The 22,021-nt window shown below is 38.5% G+C and overlaps 1 protein-coding gene across 5 annotated transcripts in view; it reads right to left on the bottom strand.

The window, feature by feature from the left end:
- dip2a (disco-interacting protein 2 homolog A) overlaps nt 1-22,021 on the bottom strand; it is a 222,984-nt gene that overhangs the window by 76,833 nt on the left and 124,130 nt on the right. For all 5 annotated transcript variants that reach the window (XM_062070068.1, XM_062070064.1, XM_062070065.1 and 2 more), the window contains exons 2-5: nt 20,155-20,226; nt 7,700-7,819; nt 7,484-7,603; nt 1,529-1,828 (exon numbers count right to left, since the gene is read on the bottom strand). In XM_062070068.1, the coding sequence (XP_061926052.1) occupies nt 1,529-1,828; nt 7,484-7,603; nt 7,700-7,819; nt 20,155-20,226 (612 nt within the window). The remainder of the gene's footprint in view (nt 1-1,528; nt 1,829-7,483; nt 7,604-7,699; nt 7,820-20,154; nt 20,227-22,021) is intronic.

The following is a 22,021-nucleotide window of genomic DNA, read 5'->3' as shown; positions in this document are numbered from 1 at the left end:
TGAGTGACCATAAATCTTCACTACGACGTCACTTTCGTCACTTGATTGACATTCACGGCACCCGAGGGTCTTCTGAGATGACGCTGGCTGCTGCCAGCTCATTATTAAGAAAAAATTACAGACAGGAAGGCGAGAAACAAAGACAGACTGCACAGTTACACAATAAAAGCGCTGCTTCATCCTGCCTGCACTAACAAAATAAGAGTCTCAGAAAGCTGGTGTGCACAAGCTAGCAAGCTACGGAGTTTGCCGCCAATGTATTTCTTGTAAAGTGTATACAAAGGAGTACGGAAGCTGGACAAATAAGATGCCAAAAACCAACCACTTTCATGTGGTATTGGACAGAAAGGAGGACTTTTTTTCTCCTCCATTTGAAAATGCGGACGTTATCAGTACCACTGTCTGATTCCTATCAAAGCAAGTCATCAGAATCAGGTAATACACCAACTTATATTCTTGTCTTCATGAAAGAAAGGAATCTATATGTGTTAAACATGCTTGCATTATCTTTAAACACCTTTAACTTGTTAACAATGATAACTATATGTATTAAAAATTATTGTATTATCATTAAACACCTTTAATTTATTAACAATATTAACTATATGTGTTAAACATGCTTGCATTATCATTAAACACCTTTAACTTGTTGACAAAAACATATTTCATAAATAAGTAAATATAAATTATATATATGAATGAGGTAGATCCCCGCGACTTGATCAATTGAAAAGTAGCTCGCCTGCAGAAAAAGTGTGAGCACCCCTGCTCTATGGGGTTCAGGTCAGGCGAGTTGGCAGGCCAATCGAGGACAGTAATGCCATGGTCAGTACACCAGTTACTGGTGGTTTGGCACTGTGGGCAGGTGCCAGATCATGCTGGAAAATGAAATCATCATCTCCATAGAGCTTTTCAACAGATGGAAGCATGTAGTGATTTTAGGTTGTCCTGAAGAATTTGGAGGTAATCCTTTTTCATTGTTTCATTTACTCTCTGTAAAGCACCAGTTCCACTGGCAGCAAAATAGGCCCAGAGCATAATACTACCACCACTATGCTTGACGGTAGGAATTGTTGTTTCTTGGATTAAAGGCCTCACTTTTTTTCCTCCACACATATTGCTGGGTATTGTGGCCAAAAAGCTAAATTTTTGTTTCATCTGACCACATAACTTTCCTCCAGAAGGTCTTATCTTTGTCCATGTGATGTCAGATGAAACATTATGTTCCTTACAAGTGTATGTAAACTTTTGACCACGACTGTAGCTATTACACAGACACATAGCCATTAGCTATGAGCCAGCTAATAAGGAAAATGCCTAAATGACAGTAAATGGTGGACAGTAAATAGTAAAAAGACACCTTATAAAACTTGCTGTTCTTTGTCTGGCCTTAAAAAGTGTTTTATTAACCAGACTGCTCTCCGTATGGGATGTAGTTATAAGTTAAGAAAAATAAAATTAAGTGACATAACATATGCACAATTGGTATATAAAACCATGACTGTATTGTCTTGTGTGAGTCACTGACCTAGGTGGGTGTGTGCCATAAGGTCAGACAGTGTGGAAGCTTTGGTATTGGCGTTGAGGCTGCTGTGGGCGGTGCTGTTGGTGGTAGTGGTGGTGGTAGTGGTGGTGGTGGTGGTGGTGGTAGATCTCCCTCCCGGGTGGGACGAGGTGGAGGACGCGGAAGACGAAGTGGACGAACCCTGAATGACCCGGTTAAACCAGTGCTCCACGGCCGGGTGGCTGTGACTCTGGTACGGTGTGGAGTTGGCCAGATGTCCCTTTCGACGCAGAGAGCCCTCATCTTCCGACGCCGAGGACGTGTCTGTGTTTGACAGGTGAAAATAATGGAGCGTCACAACAAAAGTACCACAGTCGTATTGTGTCAGCAGAGAAAAACATGATGGACGTGAATAGTAAAACACCTCTAATACAAATGTTGAACCAAATCTGTTTTGCAAAGACTTGATTTGCTTCAAAAGGAACAAAATTATTACTCTTTTTATTTTGCTTTGTTTTATATGTACACCAGTGATGATTATGTGGAGAAATATACGATAATCAATGAAAGCAGTACACTTGTCTCTGTTCAGTACAATATGGCTGAGTTATACAATCATTTTAATAATAAAATACAAGATAAAGAACACAATTTACCAGCCCCTGCATTAAATGTACTGGTATAGGTTTTGCTGAGTAAGATAGTGAGATAAAAGTGAGTCCAAACTTTTGATTTGAACATTGCAGATACATGTTTAATTTAATTCTAAGTACCGTATTTTCCGGACTACAGGGCGCACCGGATTATAAGGCGCACTGCCGATGAATGGTCTATTTTTGATCTATTTTCATGTATAAGGCGCACCAGACTATAGGGCACATTACAGGAGTCATATTATTATTATTATTATTTTTGTTCTAAATGTAAAACACTTCCTTGTGGTCTACATAACATGTAATGGTGGTTCTTTGGTCAAAATGTTGCATAGATGATGTTTTACAGATCATCCTCAAGCCGCTTTCTGTAAGTCGCTTCCAGATGCGCCGTATTGTGGGCGGTCTTATTTACATGGCTCACCTTCGACAGTGTCTTTTCCCCGTCATCTTTGTTGTAGCGGTGTAGCGTGCAAGGACGGGAGTGAAAGTGTCAAAAGATGGCGTTAACTTTTTTAATGACATTCCGACTTTACTTAAATCAATAACGGAGCAGCATCTCCTCATCCGGAAACAACAACACAGGAAATGTGTCCCGTGAAAAACCGTCCGACCGGAACTCTCTAATAACTAAAGTTCCTAGGGTGAATAATTTAACTCACTATACCGGTATGTTTTAGTGCTTTCATGGCGAGTTTACTGACAGATATAAGTAAGAACTTTACATTACTTTATATTAGAAATGGCAACAGCGGAGGATGAATGTCACATAACAAGAAGATAGAGAAAAATAAGTTTATCGACTACGGCATCGGCACAAACTACAAAGGCGGACGCGCGCAATTTTTCTGGATTTATGCAGATCCAAAATGCAGATCAGCAGGAATCAGAAGGTAAGAAAAGCTGCTTTTGCATAATATTGTGAAACAAATATGTCTTACCTTATACACACACCATAATAATACTCGTATATTTAATGCGCCGACAAGTCATCAAGAGGGGCGGCTTCATAGCTTACCAAAGACGTACTAAAACATTTTGATAGATTTTTGAGCGCCGTGTGTAATGTTCTAAATTTTCAATGGAACATATCAAATGTTGGTGTTGTTTACTTGAGTCATATTGCCATCATAGTGCAGTTCACACATGTCTCTTATGTTTGACTGCCATCTACTGATCACACTTATCCTTACACCATGTACCAAATAAAATTGCTTCGAGGTCAGTAAGCAAAACCAGAATTATTCCGTACATTAGGCGCACCGGGTTATAAGGCGCACTGTCGAGTTTTGAGGGAAAAAAAGGATTTTAAGTGCGCCTTATAGTCCGGAAAATACGGTGATTGTTACTGTCTCTTTAAGAAAATGTGTCACATAAGCACACACCAGTTCAGATGAGAGCTAATGAAGGATGGAGCCACTGTTTTCTTACCATAACTTTTGAATACTTTCAAATACTCCTATAAAGAAAATATAATAAAGATGCTCTTTACAACTCTTTAAATAATAGGGCTTTAGTATAGTTAGTTTTAGATATTAGTATATTTGCCACATTCCTAATAAAAAAGGTGTAGTAATGTTTGTCCAATGGCAGCGTTTCATGAGAACCCTACAAATTATACAGCGTAGGCTGATTATATTGTAATACCTCGGAGCAATACCAGTTGGGAGTCAGCTCTCATGCGAACAGTAGGTGACACAAGAATAGTTAAAACAGCTTCAGAGCAAAGTTAAGAACATCTACAGCAGGGGTCCCCAAACTACGGCCCGCGGGCCGGATACGGCCCCCCAGCGTCCAAAATCCGGCCCCAAGAAGTCCCAAGTTAAAAAAAATGTATTTAAAAAAAATATATATTTATTTTTTTAAGTCATTTTTTTTTTTTTTGTAATTTGTCCTTACTAGCCCTTTTTCTACCGTCTCCTAGCCACTCAGGCAAATCATATTGTTTAAAAATGCATTTTACCACTATATATAATATATATATATATATATATATATATATATATATATATATATATATATATATATATATATATTACATATATATATATACATATACATATATACACATATATATATATATACACATATATATATATATACACATATATATATATATATATATACATATATATATATATATATATATATATATATATATATATATATATATATATATATATATATATATATATATATACACACATATATATATATATATATATATATATATATATATATGTATATATATATATATATATATATGTGTATATATATATATATGTGTATATATATATATATGTATATGTATATATATATATGTAATATATATATATATATATAAAATGTGTTGTAATTCCCACACGTTCACCTGATTTGGATGTAAATACCCTCAAATTAAAGCTCAAAGTCTGCACTTAAAGCACATCTTGATTGTTTCATTTCAAATCCATTGTGGTGTTGTACAGAGTTGGAACACTAAAAATTGTGTCCATGTCCAAATATTTATGGACCTAACTGTATGTCTGTGTCGAAGTGTGTTATCAGCACATTCTTAATGGAGTTATCTGACAAATATGATACACATGTTTAATCTAATAAATTGACCACTTATAAAGAGCATGGGGGCTACACATTAAAAATATTTGCATGTGTCTACATGCAGTGGTCTTAAAGGGATTGCTTCACATTTAATAATAATCTGTTTTGTATCCCTGTGCTCATCTCTCCTGAAAGTAATTTCATTATCTTCAGTAACCATGGCAAAGTGAAATAGAACAGCCAGGGTCAGACAGCCGGTGAAAATAAGAAGAGTTGCTATAGTATTTCCTATAATTTTACCTCAATACTTCAGAACTCATTTGCTGCTTATTTGTGTGTCTTGCCGACTTTCATTTTGTTCACAGTTAGTGAAAAGCCTTCAAATGGCATGTTTAGTTAAAACTTGTTTAGCGAAAACCATTTCTGCAGCAGTCATTTTGACTAGTCTTTTTGTAGTATACCTTTAAAAACAGCATCGCTTCATATTGAGGATCTTCGACTAGCACTTTTGCAGTAGGTCTTTAATAAAAGGAGTGTGCTCCTGTCATATAGAGATCTTTGGCTAGCATTTCTACAGTAGGTCCTTAAAAAAACCGAACACTTCTGTTATATACAGTATAAGATTTTGCGCCAGCATTTCTTTCAAAATAGCTCCTTAAAAACAACAGAGCACTCTTGTCATTTAAAGGATCTTTGACCCGCATTTTTTAAATAGATCCTTATAGCGCTCTTGTTATATGTAATTCTGTGTACCCCACAGGACTGCAATCTATGTGTGGTAGTGAATTTGGGTGTTATGATGCCTTTGGCTACTTAGCATAATTAGCCATGATGCACTTACATTTTTATGGACACTGTGGGAGACAAAAAGTGAGGAAACATGACAAATCAAATATGTTTTGAAAGACAAGCCAAGCACAACTGAGTATGTGATGCTTGTTGAGCAGAAGAGCAATATGTGCTTTCATGTTCGAGTCTCTAAAAGTGTCTCATAAGACCAGAAGCGTCGCTACACAGAGAATTCAGAGGGGTCTGAAAACTTGCTAAATATAGCAACAAAGTCGATTAGTTGGCAACACTGATCCTTCCTGCTACATCTTCTAATTAGAAGCGGATTTACGATGCCGTCGACTGTACAGAGTTGGAACAACAGCATGCCTACAACACTCGTTACTTAGATCTGATATCAGGTAAACATCGTCTACTGGCTTGTACCGATCGAAGTGTTGTATGCAGGGGACCTAAGATTTGGAACCGGCTTAATGAGAGCCTCAAGATGCAGTATCCATTCTCCAACTTCAAAAAGAAACTGAAAACTTACCTATTAACCACCTATCTCTAATGCTTCATGTGGGGTTGACTACTGTTGGGTTTTGCATGGTCGAATGAATGTATGTGTGTATGTGTATGCATGCTTTAGTATTATTATCTTGTGTTTATCATATAGTGTTGTTGTTTTGTTTTTTTGTTGTTGTGCTTGCTACCATTTTTCATCATTCCATGTATATACTGTCCTCTGGACCCCCTGTCAAAAGCTTCTTCCAGCTTATTTGGGGGACCTTTTCACTTACCAATATCTTTAAATGATATTCACTACTATTGTAATTGTTCTATGGTATTGTGAATAAACTTGAAACTTGAAACTTGAGGAACAACAAGCTACATTCACAGGCAGTCCCATTATAATGTGTTTATGAGTGAGTGTAAACGGATAGCAACTTATCTCTAAATAAAGAAAGTGTGGGAAGCATTTTTTCCCCAAATAGCTCCTTAAAACAGCAGGGTGCTACTGTCACATAAAGGATCTTTGCCCAGCAGTTTTGGAGTAGGCGCTTAAAAACAGCAGAACGCTCGTCTTTTATAGATTCTTTGGGAATATTTATTTTTAAATAGCTTTTTAAAACCAGCATTGTTCCATTGTCATTTAAAGGATCTTTGACCAGATGTTTTGCAGCAGAGCCCCTTTCATACAGTAGGGAAGGTATTCATATAGCCCCATTTATGGGTAGATCTGGCATGAAATGAAGGGAGGGGGTTTAGTCATTTTGCAAGGCAGTCTGCTGAAAATGATGGAAAGTGCCACTCTGAGCAACTGAAGCTGTGGTCAAAGTTAGAATTGCCACAAAACACATTTTAAGATAATCACAACTCTACTGCCATTTGGCGGCTAGAGTGGATAGTGCACCCACCCAATTTGTCACGTTTTATGTGTCAGGTAAACCGTGAAGAATGGGGGCATATGAATCCCCTTCCTACTGTATATTGTTTTGGATTCAGTGTGTTTGACACATCATGATGTGCTATGCTTTAAATGCCCCGCTCCAATTCTTTGCCATATTTTTTGAGGTGCTCTACCGATGAGTACAACAGCAATATTTAATTGCAAAATTAGAGAAGGCAATGATTAGGTCAAGGAAGTTCATTCTCAAACAAGCTGCAGAGTGCAATTAATTGAAGCAAACGTCAACACAGCACTAACGGTTTTAGAAAGAGGCAAAATGTTAACATTAGGAGACAATGCTAACAATCCAATTATGCATCCATCCAGTATGTGGGAAGGCCTGCCTGGGAACACACAAGTGACAATTGAGTCCTTTATCTTCCCGATAATAGACACATTCTTCAAAATAAGTGTTTCTTTTCATTGGCAAATATTTTTCCACAAAATTATGGGAAAGCATCCTACACCGTAGTGCTCACGGGAACACATGAGGAAAAAGGAATGGAACATTTGTCTGTGGTTGCAAAAACAACAGTGTGATTATTGTAGGAGAAACTGTCTCACCTGGTGGAGTACATGCCTCTACAGAGGACTGAACTAGCACAGATCGTCTCTTGGACGGCATGGGCATCTTCCTCTCTTTGTATTTGGCCAAAGCTGCTTGAACGGCTTCTGTGTGCAGATCTAAGCGAGGCAAAAAGAAAATATATAACTTAGCTGCTACATTAAAAATGGAAGTAGGTATTTAAAACTCTCAAGACAGTACGTTGATGTGATTACCAGATCGGAAGCGTTCATCCCTGGTGTTGGCAGCCCGAGCTTTGTTGTGTTTGGATGCAGATAGAACAGCCTGGGGGGAAGCCTGGATCCGACTGTCAATTTGCAGAGAAGGGTCTACACCTGCAGAGACAAGATGACAGAATCATACATATATTTTAACCTATCTATCAATACAACCTTGGCTAAAGGTTGGCCTTGTTTGAGTTGAGAAAGTATTAATTTAAATTGCTTTGACCTCACTTACAAACTGGCCATGTTTTAGGTTTTAAGGGAAAGTAAATGCAAATGAGAAATTCAACTTCAAAGAAGGCGATTAGGGACACAAAAATATCAATAAGACATGTCAAGCCTGTCATCTGTACTGCTCTAAGCAGGCAGTGATGTATCCCTTTAGCTATCGTTTTGCCTTCAGCAAGTAACTAGCTGTTGGCAATAGCATATATCTAAACCTTGTTCACAAGAAGCTGTGGGTTTCTAGCTTCCTCCTCTAACGACCTCACAAAACCTTTAAGTACATTAAATATGTATGAGCATCCCACCTAAAAGAGGCACACATCTATTGTAGCTTTTTGTGTACTTTTTATTTATTTTTATGCAAGGACGCACTCAAAAAAACATATGGCAAGACACAGCGCAAACATAACAGATGTGCTGTCAATACCAAAAGTACAATATGTTTGTTTAAGCTTAAAAAATCTTTTGGAGTGCAAAATCAAGTGAGAAGAAAATAATTTCGAGAGTATGTAAATTATACGTAAATTGTATGATGGATCATATTGTGGCAGCATACATATTCGAAATAAACAAACCCTAACAATAACCATCCCAGCAAGCACAATACATTTCTACAATGCTGATATACATACACGTCCTTTAAAACTTTAAAATAATCGATAGTTGCAGCCTTATTTGTGTTTTATTTAAATTGTATTACAGTGCATTAGGTTTCCTCCCACCTCCAAAAGACATGCACCTGGGGATAGGTTGATTGACAACACTAAATTGGCCCTAGTGTGTGAATGTTGTCTGTCTATCTGTGTTGGCCCTGCGATGAGGTGGCGACTTGTCCAGGGTGTACCCCGCCTTCCGCCCAAATGCAGCTGAGATAGGCTCCAGCACCCCCAGCGACCCCAAAAGGGACAAGCGGTAGAAAATGGATGGATGGATGTATTAGTTGTATTACAAATTCTAATATCCTTGCCACCTCAACCTCCGTATTACAAATTCTAATATCCTTGCCACCTCAACCTCCATATGATGCTCTGTAATATGTTTTGATTGCACTACAAATGAACGTGAAAGAACAAATGAAAATGGTGTTATATCCATAGTTCTGAAACTAATACTAATTTAAATATTTCATTTTTATAGCAACATTTATACTTCGTAACAATTAGGGCTGGGCGGTATATATTTTAGAAAATTGTATTTATTGTGACAATACTGCCATACCTGTATCTTTTGATGTGCCTTTGTTACGGCCATTTGCTCTTCTCTGCGCCTGACAGGCAAAGCAAAGGGCATCCTCTTTGACTCAGCCCCGCCTATTGCGTGTTTATTTAAGCGTCTCTGATGCACAATGACGCACCACAACAAACTACATCCACCAATTTGCTTATAGCGACTTTATCAATAATGTAATTTGTTTATGGCAGACCTGGGCAAATTAAGGCCCGGGGGCCACATGCGGCCCGTTAAGCTTTTCAATCTGGACCGCCGGACATTCTCAAATATTTTTAGATGGAAAGTGTAGCTGCCATTATGATGTGCAGTGATGTTTTCTAATGACCGTAAGTCTTCAACTATACTAAGTATTTCAATGGTTGGAATCTGCGCTTTTGAAAGATATACTAGTTACTATGGTAATCTAATTAGTTACTATGGTCATCTAATTAGTTACTATGGTAATGTACGTCACAGCAGCTCAGACGAGGCACCAAGCAGTGTGGATGGGAAGCGTTTCCACAGACAGGGAAGGAGATTTTCACAACAAAGTTCTAAAGCTTAGTGATATATCAGATTGTAGGTGGGTTTATTTTGTACCCTTTACGTTCATATTTAACTGTTTGTTGCATTTTTGTCGCGTTTCACTCAATTGTAAAATATGTCGATCGAAAGGGGGTGAGAAATTCATATATTGTCAATCTTCAGTGTTTTATCGTTCATAGAAAAATGTAAAATTCCATTACGTTTTTTTAAGTCATAACGTTTTTAGCATTCAATCAGACATTATTGTGAGGTTTTGTATTAGTGTTCATAAAAATAGATATACCTGCCACATTTTCTTTAAATGTGGCCCCGGAGTCAAAATAATTGCCCAGGCCTGGTTTATGGTGTTAACTTCTGTTAGCAACTTAGCATGGCATCTAGCGGTAGCGCCTCTCTGCTGCTCGCTCGGTGTGTCAAATGTTTAGCGACACCTCGGCTTGAAAGTGCCTCTCCCAATAGCCTGTGCAGACTAAGCTACTATAATATAGCAGCTGGGAGGCTGAAAAGTAGTTTCAAACTCAACAGTCAGCGCCTTTTACCGCAGTGAGCGAGTAGAAGCTCGGCGCACAAGCGTGAGGCCATAACCCTAACAAACATAATGGACATGAAAAGAAAACAGCTTTGACATGGTAATGGCTAACTAAATCATTTATAAGAATAAACAACATGTCACGTTCACTCAGATTACTTGTGTTGTAAGTAGTAACTTACAACACAAGTAATCTGAGTACTCTCAACGCTGGTTATCTGGCCATAAAACACTTAGGCAACTTTAAGCACGTTTTTTTAAGATACCGGTTAGGGATGGGAATGTCTTATCACGGTTATTGTGACCAAATTTATCAGGGTTATCATCATTATCGCTGTATTTTTAAATGTGCTCAAAATAATTGCCCAGGCCTGGTTTATGGTGTTAACTTCTGTTAGCAACTTAGCATGGCATCTAGCGGTAGCGCCTCTCTGCTGCTCGCTCGGTGTGTCAAATGTTTAGCGACACCTCGGCTTGAAAGTGCCTCTCCCAATAGCCTGTGCAGACTAAGCTACTATAATATAGCAGCTGGGAGGCTGAAAAGTAGTTTCAAACTCAACAGTCAGCGCCTTTTACCGCAGTGAGCGAGTAGAAGCTCGGCGCACAAGCGTGAGGCCATAACCCTAACAAACATAATGGACATGAAAAGAAAACAGCTTTGACATGGTAATGGCTAACTAAATCATTTATAAGAATAAACAACATGTCACGTTCACTCAGATTACTTGTGTTGTAAGTAGTAACTTACAACACAAGTAATCTGAGTACTCTCAACGCTGGTTATCTGGCCATAAAACACTTAGGCAACTTTAAGCACGTTTTTTTAAGATACCGGTTAGGGATGGGAATGTCTTATCACGGTTATTGTGACCAAATTTATCAGGGTTATCATCATTATCGCTGTATTTTTAAATGTGCTCAAAATAAAATAAAATAAAAAGTACTTATACTGAAATCTTGTAATCAAGTTGTATTGAAAAAAACGAACAACACATTCAAAATGATTTAACTGAAGAAGAAACATTACTGTAGATAAGAACACTGTACTTGTACCTCAAGTAAAAATTTAATGTGCATATGAAAACAACAAAGTAATATGGCAGAAACAAAATAATAACATAGTTAAGTAAAAATAAAACTGAAAATTGTGCAAGATAGCACCTTATGGACATACGAGATATGTAAGAATTTTGCAAGATGCTACCTGATGGCCATAAGACCTAATTGCACATTTTGTCCATGTAAACAAAAATAGTGTGTTCATATATGAGATCAAGTCTTATACATAGGGCTGCACGATTATGGCCGAAATAATCCATCCATCCATTTTCTACCGCTTGTCCCTTTCGGGGTCGCGGGGGGCGCTGGAGCCTATCTCAGCTGCATTCGGGCGGAAGGCGGGGCACACCCTGGACAAGTCGCCACCTCATCACAGGGCCAACACAGATAGACAGACAACATTCACACACTAGTGTGTGAATGTTGTCTGTGAATGTTTAGTGTTGCCAATCAACCTATCCCCAGGTGCATGTTTTTGGAGGTGGGAGAAAGCCGGAGTAATAATTAAGATAATTTTTTTATAAATAGTGAAATCACGATTATTAATCAGAATTATTCATTATAATAGGTAACACAGTGTTGGGGTGTGAACGTGACGCCATCATGTAATTTGTAATGTCTAAAAAAAAAAGGCTATAGATACACGTTATCTGTTTATTTAAGACAAATATTTATCTTTTTGTTAATAGTATCAACGTGTCAGCTTTTTCTCATTACTTTATGCCTTAGCTCTGTTTTAATATTTTGATAGAGAGATATTTTTTTAGTTATGTAGATGCTGTATTGCAGACCAGGGCATTCTGCGGCCCGCGGGCCGCATCCGGCCCTTTGTACGTCCCTGTCCGGCCCGCGTGAGGCCAATCATAAATTACAAAATAAATTTTAAAAAGTATCTATTTCGAGTGTGCAATACAACGGTGCTGCTTTTGTTTTGAAAAGCGTTATTTGTATTACTTCCGTGTGGACGTATGCTCGTGCGCGCAGCGGCAATCACAAATTACAAAATAAATTTAAAAAAACATCTTTGTCGTGCGTGCAATACAACTGTGCTGCTTTTATTTTGAAAAGTGTTATTTATGGGCGTATGTCCTGTGAGTGAAGGCGCACAGCGACAAGTGATGCCCGGTTATCCCCGAGACGCTAAAAAAAGAAAAGTTGATGACGAATGTTTTTTTTCCAACAAGACATGGACTGCACAGGTTGCTGTGTTTAAAGAATATAGTGTAACGACCTGCTGAAGTTGATGTTGTGTTTTTGAGTTGCGTAAATGAGGAGTGAGGATGGACGTGCGTGTGGAAGGAACGAGATAAGTTGAGCTGTGTTAGTATAGGTTGCTCAATAAAAGTTTAAAAAGAGCGTCAGACTTGGTGTGCACTTCTTCTGGACGCTACATTTGGTATCATAAATAAAAGTTTGTGCATACTGCCGCTGCTTGTGTGCTCAGCCTGCTACGTCATCGGGAGGTACGTGCCACGATGTTTCCTGGCGACTTTGTCAAGATGGAACGGGAGGGAAAGGACATTGAGTGGGGACTTAAGGTGCCAGCAGCACTGCAGATGTCTGTGTGTATCGCGGACGTGAGAAGCTCGTCGCAAAGAGAGATAGAAAGGGAGGAAGGAGAGAGGCAGCGTCTACAGGTGCAGCGCACGCTGCTTGGCATGGAGGAATTCCGCCCTCAATGAAGACTCCCAGGTTTGATGGCAAGGCGAACTGGGAGGCATTTCATCCCACTTCTGACACCAATTGTAGCGTCCAGAAGAAGTCCACACCAAGTCTGACGCTCTTTTTAAACTTTTATTGAGCAACCTATACTAACACAGCTCAACTTATCTCGTTCTTTCCACACGCACTTCTATCCTCGCTCCTCATTTCCGCAACAGCAACGCTTCCTCCTTCTTCGCCAATCACCTTACAGGCGTGCTACGTTCACAACAAAGAGGATGCAGGATAAAGTGACAGAAATTGATAGTTTTTGCATTGTATTATACATCAGGAAGTGTTGTGTAAGAAAGTGTTAAAAATAAAACCATTATAAGCCATCTGCTTTTGTATAAAGATAAGTTAGGTTAAATGAAAATATTATTATTATTATTAAGGTTAAATGAAAATATTATTATTATTATTATTTATCTTACGGTATATCAAAAATAATTTTAGCAAAATTTAATTGAAATATTGTCGGTGTGGCCCTCCAGCAGTGCTCGGGTTGCTTATGCGGCCCTCGGTAAAAAATAATTGCCCACCCCTGCTGTATTGGGACAGATCCATTAAGAGTTTGAGCAGAAATTTGTTGTAGAGGAATCAACTATACACCATAAAATATTAACAAAATGCTGTCACATGAATGTTTTTAATAGTAATGCATTTGTGAAATGAGCATACCCACAAAATGTGAAAACATGGTGTTTACTTTTTGATATCAATATAAAACACAAAGCAGTTTGACTAATGAAGATAAAGTGTAATAAACAAGCTTTGTTCTTCTTTACACAGTTTGGTTCAACAAAAATAAACACGAGTAATACCTCACATCTAATACACAATCTTCACAGCCTGCATTTAAGTCGAAGAGCTGACAAAACGTTTTAGCTGGTATTGATGTTATCGGAACACTGAAAAAGTTAGCAGATAAATAAAGGATGAGTTATCATCCCAGTAAGGATGAGTTATCATACCAGTAAACAAACTACAGACTTTATAAACAAGTTGTGGCATCGCCTGCTGCATGTTTCCTCACGTCATTAACTCTCAGTCACAGCAGCAGGATGGTGTGTTGCAAATATTTTTCTCCTCCATGGTATACTTTTAGCGTGAGACAAATGAGTTTGTCTCCACTATTCTCTACACCTGTCGTCATCTAATAGCAGCAAATGAAGTTAAATGAAGCACTGGGCTCCGTTTACTCCAAGAGGAACTCTATGGAGCAAAGTCTGTATAGTTGCTTTCCGCCATGTTTCAAGCCAAACGACGCTAGTATGCATGTGCCGGCGCTACTGGCAGTCTGTTTCCAGGAAGTAAGCAGTGTTGCCTAAAATGCAATAATAAAATAAGTTTTTTCGGCAATTAAAAATATAAACGGTATTACTAACAGTCTGAAATTTTACCGCGGGTTAACATTATATTGTTTACCATTACATCCCTAATACCGTATACCGCCATTCGGACTAAAAATACTGCAGTATCAGTTTTGGTCCTTATCACCCAGCCCTGGTAACAATAACATGTACATAAACAACAGGAGGGCGAGGGAAAATTTCATTGCATGAATACTGTATTATTCGGACCATAGGGCGCACCGGTTTATAAGGCGCACTGCAGATGAGCGGGTCTAGTCAGGTCTATTTTCATACAAAAAGCGCACCCACCAGATTATAGGGTGCATTAAAAGGGGTCATATTTATTTATTTTTTTCTAAATGTAAAACACTTCCTTGTGGTCTACATCAGTGGTCCCCAACCTTATTGTAACTGCGGATCGGTCAACGCTTGAAAATTTGTCCCACGGACATAAAAAAATACAATCATGTGTGCTTACGGACTGTATCCCTGCAGACTGTATTGATCTATATTGATATAATGTAGGAACCAGAAATATTAATAACAGAAAAAAACAACCCTTTTGTGTGAATGAGTGTGAATGAGTGTAAATGGGGGAGGGATGTTTTTTGGGTTGGTGCATTAATTGTAAGTGTGTCTTGTGTTTTTTATGTTGATTTAATAAAAATAAAAAATAATTTTTATTTTTATTTTTAATTTTTTAATTTCTTGTGCGGCACGGTACCTATCGATCCACGGACCGGTATCGGGCCGCGGCCCAGTGGTTGGGGACCACTGGTCTACATAACATGTAATGGTGGTTCTTTGGTCAAAATGTTGCATAGATGATGTTTTACAGATCATCTTCAAGCCGCTTTCTGACAGTTGCTTCAGGATGCACCATTTTGTGGGCGGTCTTATTTACGTGGCTCACCTTTGGCAGCGTCTTCTCCCCGTCATCTTTGTTGTAGCGGTGTAGCGTGCAAGGACTAGAGTGGAAGAAGTGTCAAAAGATGGAGCTAACTGTTTTAATGACATTCAGACTTTACTTAAATCAATAACGGAGCAGCATCTCCTCATCCGTGGCTCACTAGTGCAACAACAACACCGTGTCCCGTGAAAAACCGGCAGACCGGAACTCTCTAATAACTAAAGTTCCTTGGGTGAATAATGTAAACTCACTACACCGGTACGTATTAGCGCTTTCATGGCGAGTTTACTGACAGATATAAGTAAGATCTTTACACTACTTTATATTAGAAATAGATTACTGTTCCATAACAAGAAGCTAAACAAAAAGAAGAAGTTATCAACTACGGCGTTGGCACCGGCTACAGAGGCGGACGTGTGCACATTTTCAGGGCTTATGCAGATCCCAAATACAGATCAGCAGGTACCAGAAGGTAAGAAAAGTTGCTTTTGCATAATATTCCGAAACAAAACGTGAGATGATATGTCTTACCTTACACACACACCATAATAACACTCGTATGTTCAAGCACAGTACAATCCATCAAGCGGTGCGGCTTCATAGCTTACCAAAGTGGTACTAAAACATTTTGATGGATTTTTGAGCACCGTGTTTAATGTTCTATATTTTCAATGGAACATATAATATGTTGGTGTTGTTTACTTGAGTCATATTGCAGTCTACATGTATCTCTTATGTGTGACTGCCATCTACTGGTCACACTTATCATTTCACCATGTACGAAATAAAATTGCTTTGAGGTCGGTAAGCACAAGCAAAATGATTCCTTACATTAGGCGCACCGGGTTATAAGGCGCACTGTCGAGTTTTGAGAAAATGAAAGGATTTTAAATGCGCCCTATAGTCCGAAAAATACGGTAAGTAAGACTGAATATTCAATTGTTTCATGTTACATCATTGACTAAGAGTCATTGACCAAACAATTAATAAAGGTAGGATGGTAGTTGACAATTTGATTGCTACCATCATTTCCAAAGTAATAATCAACCAGGGTTCTAAAAAAAAGAGCAGACAAGGTAATATGAAGTTTATGTGACATTGCGGACAATTTACATGGTCAACCACAGGGATATTGACCGTCACAGAACATGACATGAAAACAGATTTTGTTTCCCATTCTGCCTTGTGTTCGGATCACCGCATTCGCCACCTGGCTCCGTCAGCCATCAGCCTGCCTGGCCCTTTTAGTGACAAGCTTAGTGGGGATCAGTGAGCTCCACGCTGTCAGCAACTCTTAGACAGCCCTGGAATACATACACTGCTGCAATGCTGAGCAATACACTCACGCACCTTCACTAAATCTGCTAAATTGCACAAGCTCCATCGAGCACATCAGCTTCAATACAATCCGAGGAAATGAGCGTGCAAAGAGATAAATTACATATCCTGTGAGCAAGGACGGACATATCAACATACGACGCAGACACTAAGTAACACAATGGCCTTTTTCCAGCTCTCGGAGGAAGAAGGTTTATTCACAAGCCAATACCCCAGACTGAGTTGCTGGGCAGAAGGCACTTTATAGGATCCAATCAGTGGTATGCACTGCCAAGGTAGATACACTTATTGGTCAATGGCAAAGAGATGACGTTTGGCACATGGTACCTACTGAACTGGGCTCACTTTTCCATCTGCATAATCATCTATGACCAGGTACTTTATACTAGTTCTAGTCAACCAGCATGCCGGCTAATTTGTTATCACCACATTGCTATCACATTTGAAGATACACGGCTAGAAATGACAAGAATAACCACACATTCTGTGTATTTGCTCGCGCCCCAAAGAAAGCAAATGATATTTGCAAGTAGAGATGCTATGATTCACCGGTTTTACTGGTAACCGTAATTAAAAACATCAGTTAATTAATCGCAAAGGATTCACCACACGTGTGCTTCAGTCTTCTTCGCTTGCTATAAACCAACGTTATATGCTGGTACGTTATTTTCGGCACAACCTGCAAAGACCGCAAACAAAGTTACACAGCGGTGCAGGCGCCTAAATGCACCTATCGAGAGACGCTAAAATGAGCTTCAAAATGGCAGCAGACAAAGCAGCGAACTGATTCCACCCAAAAAAAAGAAACAGTGTGGTCACATTTCAGGTACTAAATGTTGGGCTGGTCGATAAAATGATATCAATATATATCGCGATAGACACATACTCGATATCAGAATAAAATGCATTCGATAAAACGTTTAGGGCTGCAACTAACAACTAATTTGATAATCGATTAATCTGTCGATTATTACTTCGAATAATCGATTGCTAATCGGATAAAAGAGACAAACTACATTTCTATCCTTTCCAGTATTTTATTGGAAAAAAACAGCATACTGGCACCATACTTTTTTTAAATTTAGATTATTGTTTCTCAGCTGTTTGTAAATGTTGCAGTTTATAAATAAAGGTTTATAAAAAAAAAAGAACAAAAAAAGGAGCCTCTGCGCATGCGCATAGCATAGATCCAACGAATCGATGACTAAATTAATCGCCAACTATTTTTATAATCGATTTTAATCGATTTAATCGATTAGTTGTTGCAGCCCTAAAATCGTTCAATATTTTTTTCTTTGTGTCGGAAAACACCAAAAGTTGCAAAATAAGGTTGGTTGCGTGAACAAAGATACTCACTCTCTGGTAACCGAAAAATGCAAGAAGTGATCACACTGATCAAAGCAAATCAGGTAACAGTATCAACTATCAATTTTGGTTGGATCACCTTTTTGTCACACGGTTTATTGTTAGCATGGAGTGAAAAAAGAAACTAAAAATAAGGGCTGCAGAGAGCAAAGAAACTGTTGATAAAACAGGAAAAGTTACCTCAACAGTTCAGCGTTTTGGGGGATTTTTTGAAAACGGACAAGGGGTCAGACCAATGTGGACCACCTTAACAGCACTCACCCGAGCACTGTCAAAACTTCCTGGCACTAAAACTACAAAAAATAGTTCCTCTCAGTAGAAGTGGGAATTTTTGGGAACTTCACAATTCGATTACGATTCAGGAACTTCACAATTCGATTACGATTCGGATCTCTTGGTGCGGAGGCTCGCTACAGTCAGACACATTTTAGAACTGTCTGCATTACTTTATTTACAATAAATAAATTGGTTATCGATTATCATCCATGTCTGAATACATTCACTGTACAAACATACATATACACATACTGTACATATACATTCACTGTACAAGCACACATATACACATACTGTACATATACAAGTACATATACATACATACACTCATGCATATAATCACATTTCATCAAACATATATTAACGTTGTTGCCCTACGGGAATCTGGGTAACACATGGCACACTGACAAAGCTTAACCTATTGTTACTATAACAATCTACAAGGTTAATATAGTTGGCGTCTCTGTCTTCCCCTCCATTTATCTGATTTCTTTTGTATTTCAAGTCATCATTACATGTATGTATCGTTGCATTTGAACAATTGTATTGTTGATAATAAAGGTAATTATTGTTTTTATTCATTATCAATAGGGCTATTTCTATCTGTATTTTTATTGCTCCATTTGTAGTGTAGTTAAAGTTAAAGTACCAATGATTGTCACACACACTAGGTGTGGTGAAATTTGTCCTCTGCATTTGACCCATCCCCTTGTTCAACCCCTGGGAGGTGAGGGGAGCAGTAGCGGTGCCACACCCGGGAATCATTTTTGGTGATTTAACCCCCAATTCCAACCCTTGATGCTGAGTGCCAAGCAGGGAGGTAATGGGTCCCATTTTTATCATCTTTGGTATGACTCGGCCGAGGTTTGTACTCACAACCTACCGATCTCAGGGCGGACACTCTAACCACTAGGCCACTGAGTAGGATAATAATGCTCATTGTCATTTCTGTGTTATTTATATTTATTTCACTAACTGCTTCTTCGCTACCACTTTTACCATCATATTTGTACATCCTATTAGCTGATGTTGTTCTATTGTTGTTGTTATTGTTGTTGTTGTCTGTCGTACCCTCCTCTTGTCCCCACACTTTCCCCCTCTACCTTCCTTTTTTTCTGTTTCTATCCCCTCCTGCTCCGGCCCGGCTGCACCAAAAAATAATATAAATCCATTTAATAAAGTCAAATCCAAATAAGGCAACAAGAGACGTATCCCACACTTCTCTTTTGTAAAGTAACGTTGTGCAGCTGATATGGGCATCTACATCAACTGGGTAGCTGGACAGGACAAAAAAAATAAATAAAAAATAAAAATCATCCATGTCTGAATTGCGATGCATCTAAAAACCGATTATTTCCTGCACCTCTACCTCTCAGGTTTCTCTATGTTTACATTTTCCCACTGCACTATTTTGTTACACTTTATTAAGCATTTCTTACATATTCCTTACTTTTGCATCCTAATCTTAAGAGGTTATTGTTAAGTGTTCAATGTAAAATTAGAATGTTGAGTGTTTTTCAATGGTTGTGTTGACATTTCCTTTCCTTTCTGTCTTGAAAGCTGAGGGAATTATAATCAGAGGAACGTTACATTTTGAATAAAATACATTTATTATATTGGGGAGAGGCTGTTTTTTTACAGAAATTTGAAAAACAACAGCATGGCTACTTACAGGCCACAGTAATCTGCCACCAATGTACACTTTTTTTTTACAGTGCATGCAGAGGCAAATACAATTGCAGAGCCAACGTGTACAATAGAGCTGAACTGAAGCAGAAACTTGTGCTGTAAAAAAAACGGCTTAATGATGTATTACGTCTACAGTTGTAAACTTCGGTGAAGCCAATAACTAATTCAGTATCCTCCTCCACTTTGCATGCTGCAGAATTAGGCGACATCGGTACAATGTACAAGCAGGTCAATGTCGTCTTACCTTGTATCTGTGGGATGTACGGTGCCAACAGTTTGCTTCTTTTCTTCTCATAGCCCTTCTGAGTGATGTCCCCTGTAGAGAGACAGACAACAGAGACAGTCTGAGTGGGTGGGGTGGGTGTTTGGTACAGAGAGATGAGTCATTAAGCTCAGTGGAGCCCTTCTGTGTGCTTTGTTTTTGTGATGGCCCAGCCAGGACTACCTGCACATTATCTTATTCCCAATTAAAGTCACTATTACACAGCAGGTTACGCTAAGGGACTGACAAAATATGTGAGAATTTCAGCCTGTAGCCAGGTCAGGGAAGAGGAAAAAGTTGTCAGCTGGTGGTGAAAATGTTATGAATGATCAAATAGTCAACTGACATTCATTGTTTCAGCAGGAGACTCACAAAAGGTCAATGCAAAATCTCAGCAGTCATATTTTCCTATGGAATCCTGACACTTGTGTTCGATGAATAGGGATCACTACTGTGTCTGTCCAATATTACCATCTGCACAGGCGCTCACAGTGGGGTCGAGTAGAGGTTGAGGTCAAGTGAAGAGGCAGACTTCAATAGAGCTGTTTCAATGAAACATAAATCTATTTCCGACAGTACATCACAAGTATTTACCATAGAACTCTATGTCAACGTCTTCGGCCACTAACTACTAGCTTTCAAGTAACTGTTTGCAATAACAACCTTTAAGCCTCCAGTATTTGTTACTTTGGTAAAATTTTTTATTTTCTTGTTTTATTTAGTAACAAAAAATTTGAAATGTGCTTAATTCATATTGTGTCTTTAATTAGTTAAACAAAAACACTTTCCTATTTTATAGTTATTGTTTTTACATTCAAATGACTGCTTTATTCTCTTCTGCCGGATCTGTACTCGCCCTGTCTGTCTGTTATTTGGCATCGATCTGAAAGTTCCATATACACTATTTTGACAAATGTATTTGGCCACCCATCCAGATGATCAGAATCAGAAACTGACTGATGAACATTATCACATCATTTATTCGGAAAGTACTATTAACGGACACGTTATTGTGAAAAAAAACTAAAACATTATGAATTGTACATTTTCAGAATGTGTTTTGTCTATTTTTTAACAAAGAAACAATCTTAAATTGTCTTTATTTTTCATTTATCATGCCATGATTCTAACAGTCCGGCCCACTTGGGAATAGATTTTCCTCCATGTGGCCCCTGAGCTCAAATGAGTTTGACACCCCTGCTCTAAGACAACTTCAAAACCCTCCATCAACTTTTTGGGAACACACTGCAAGTCTATACATAATGTAGTAACATACACGTTCATAACAATATGTAATATGTTGAATATTTACCATATTTTGATCATTTACGGGACTGACTTTTTTCGCGCATTTCCATAGCAGTGCACGTCCGACTTACAGCAACAATGTGTGTTCCTACTTGCGGACACAAAACGCTTGTGTGTGTTCTAATCATCACAAATAAGGATTCACAAGCTTATCTTTTTTAAACTGAATGGAGGAAGAACTGCTGCTCCTTGAAGCGAGCACGAAGAAGAGGGTGAAACGGAGCAGTCAGAAGCCGATATAGTGAGGTGATAGCGACTCAAGCTGCAATGTGGAATTTGGAGACAAGCTATTTCGACATAAATGGTGTGCTTACCCAAAATCAACAGGAAACATCAGACAATTGTCCATCCAGTGAGTCACACTTTATTAGGGATGATACTCAAAACCGGTTTTCCCCGTTGTTCGATAAGAAAAGAACCGAGTCCTCTGACTCGAATCCCTTGTTGAGAACCTTTACCCGTTATCGAGACCACTATAGGAAAGAAAAAGAGTTCGTTCTTTATTCGAATCCCTGGAATCCCGTCCCGACCAGAAATGCTC

The sequence above is a fragment of the Entelurus aequoreus genome, linkage group LG14 (genome assembly GCF_033978785.1).
Source record: "Entelurus aequoreus isolate RoL-2023_Sb linkage group LG14, RoL_Eaeq_v1.1, whole genome shotgun sequence".
Classification (NCBI taxonomy): Eukaryota; Metazoa; Chordata; class Actinopteri; order Syngnathiformes; family Syngnathidae; genus Entelurus; species Entelurus aequoreus.
The sequence above is the reverse complement of the archived record's forward strand: the minus strand, read 5'-3'. Positions and strand labels throughout refer to the sequence as shown.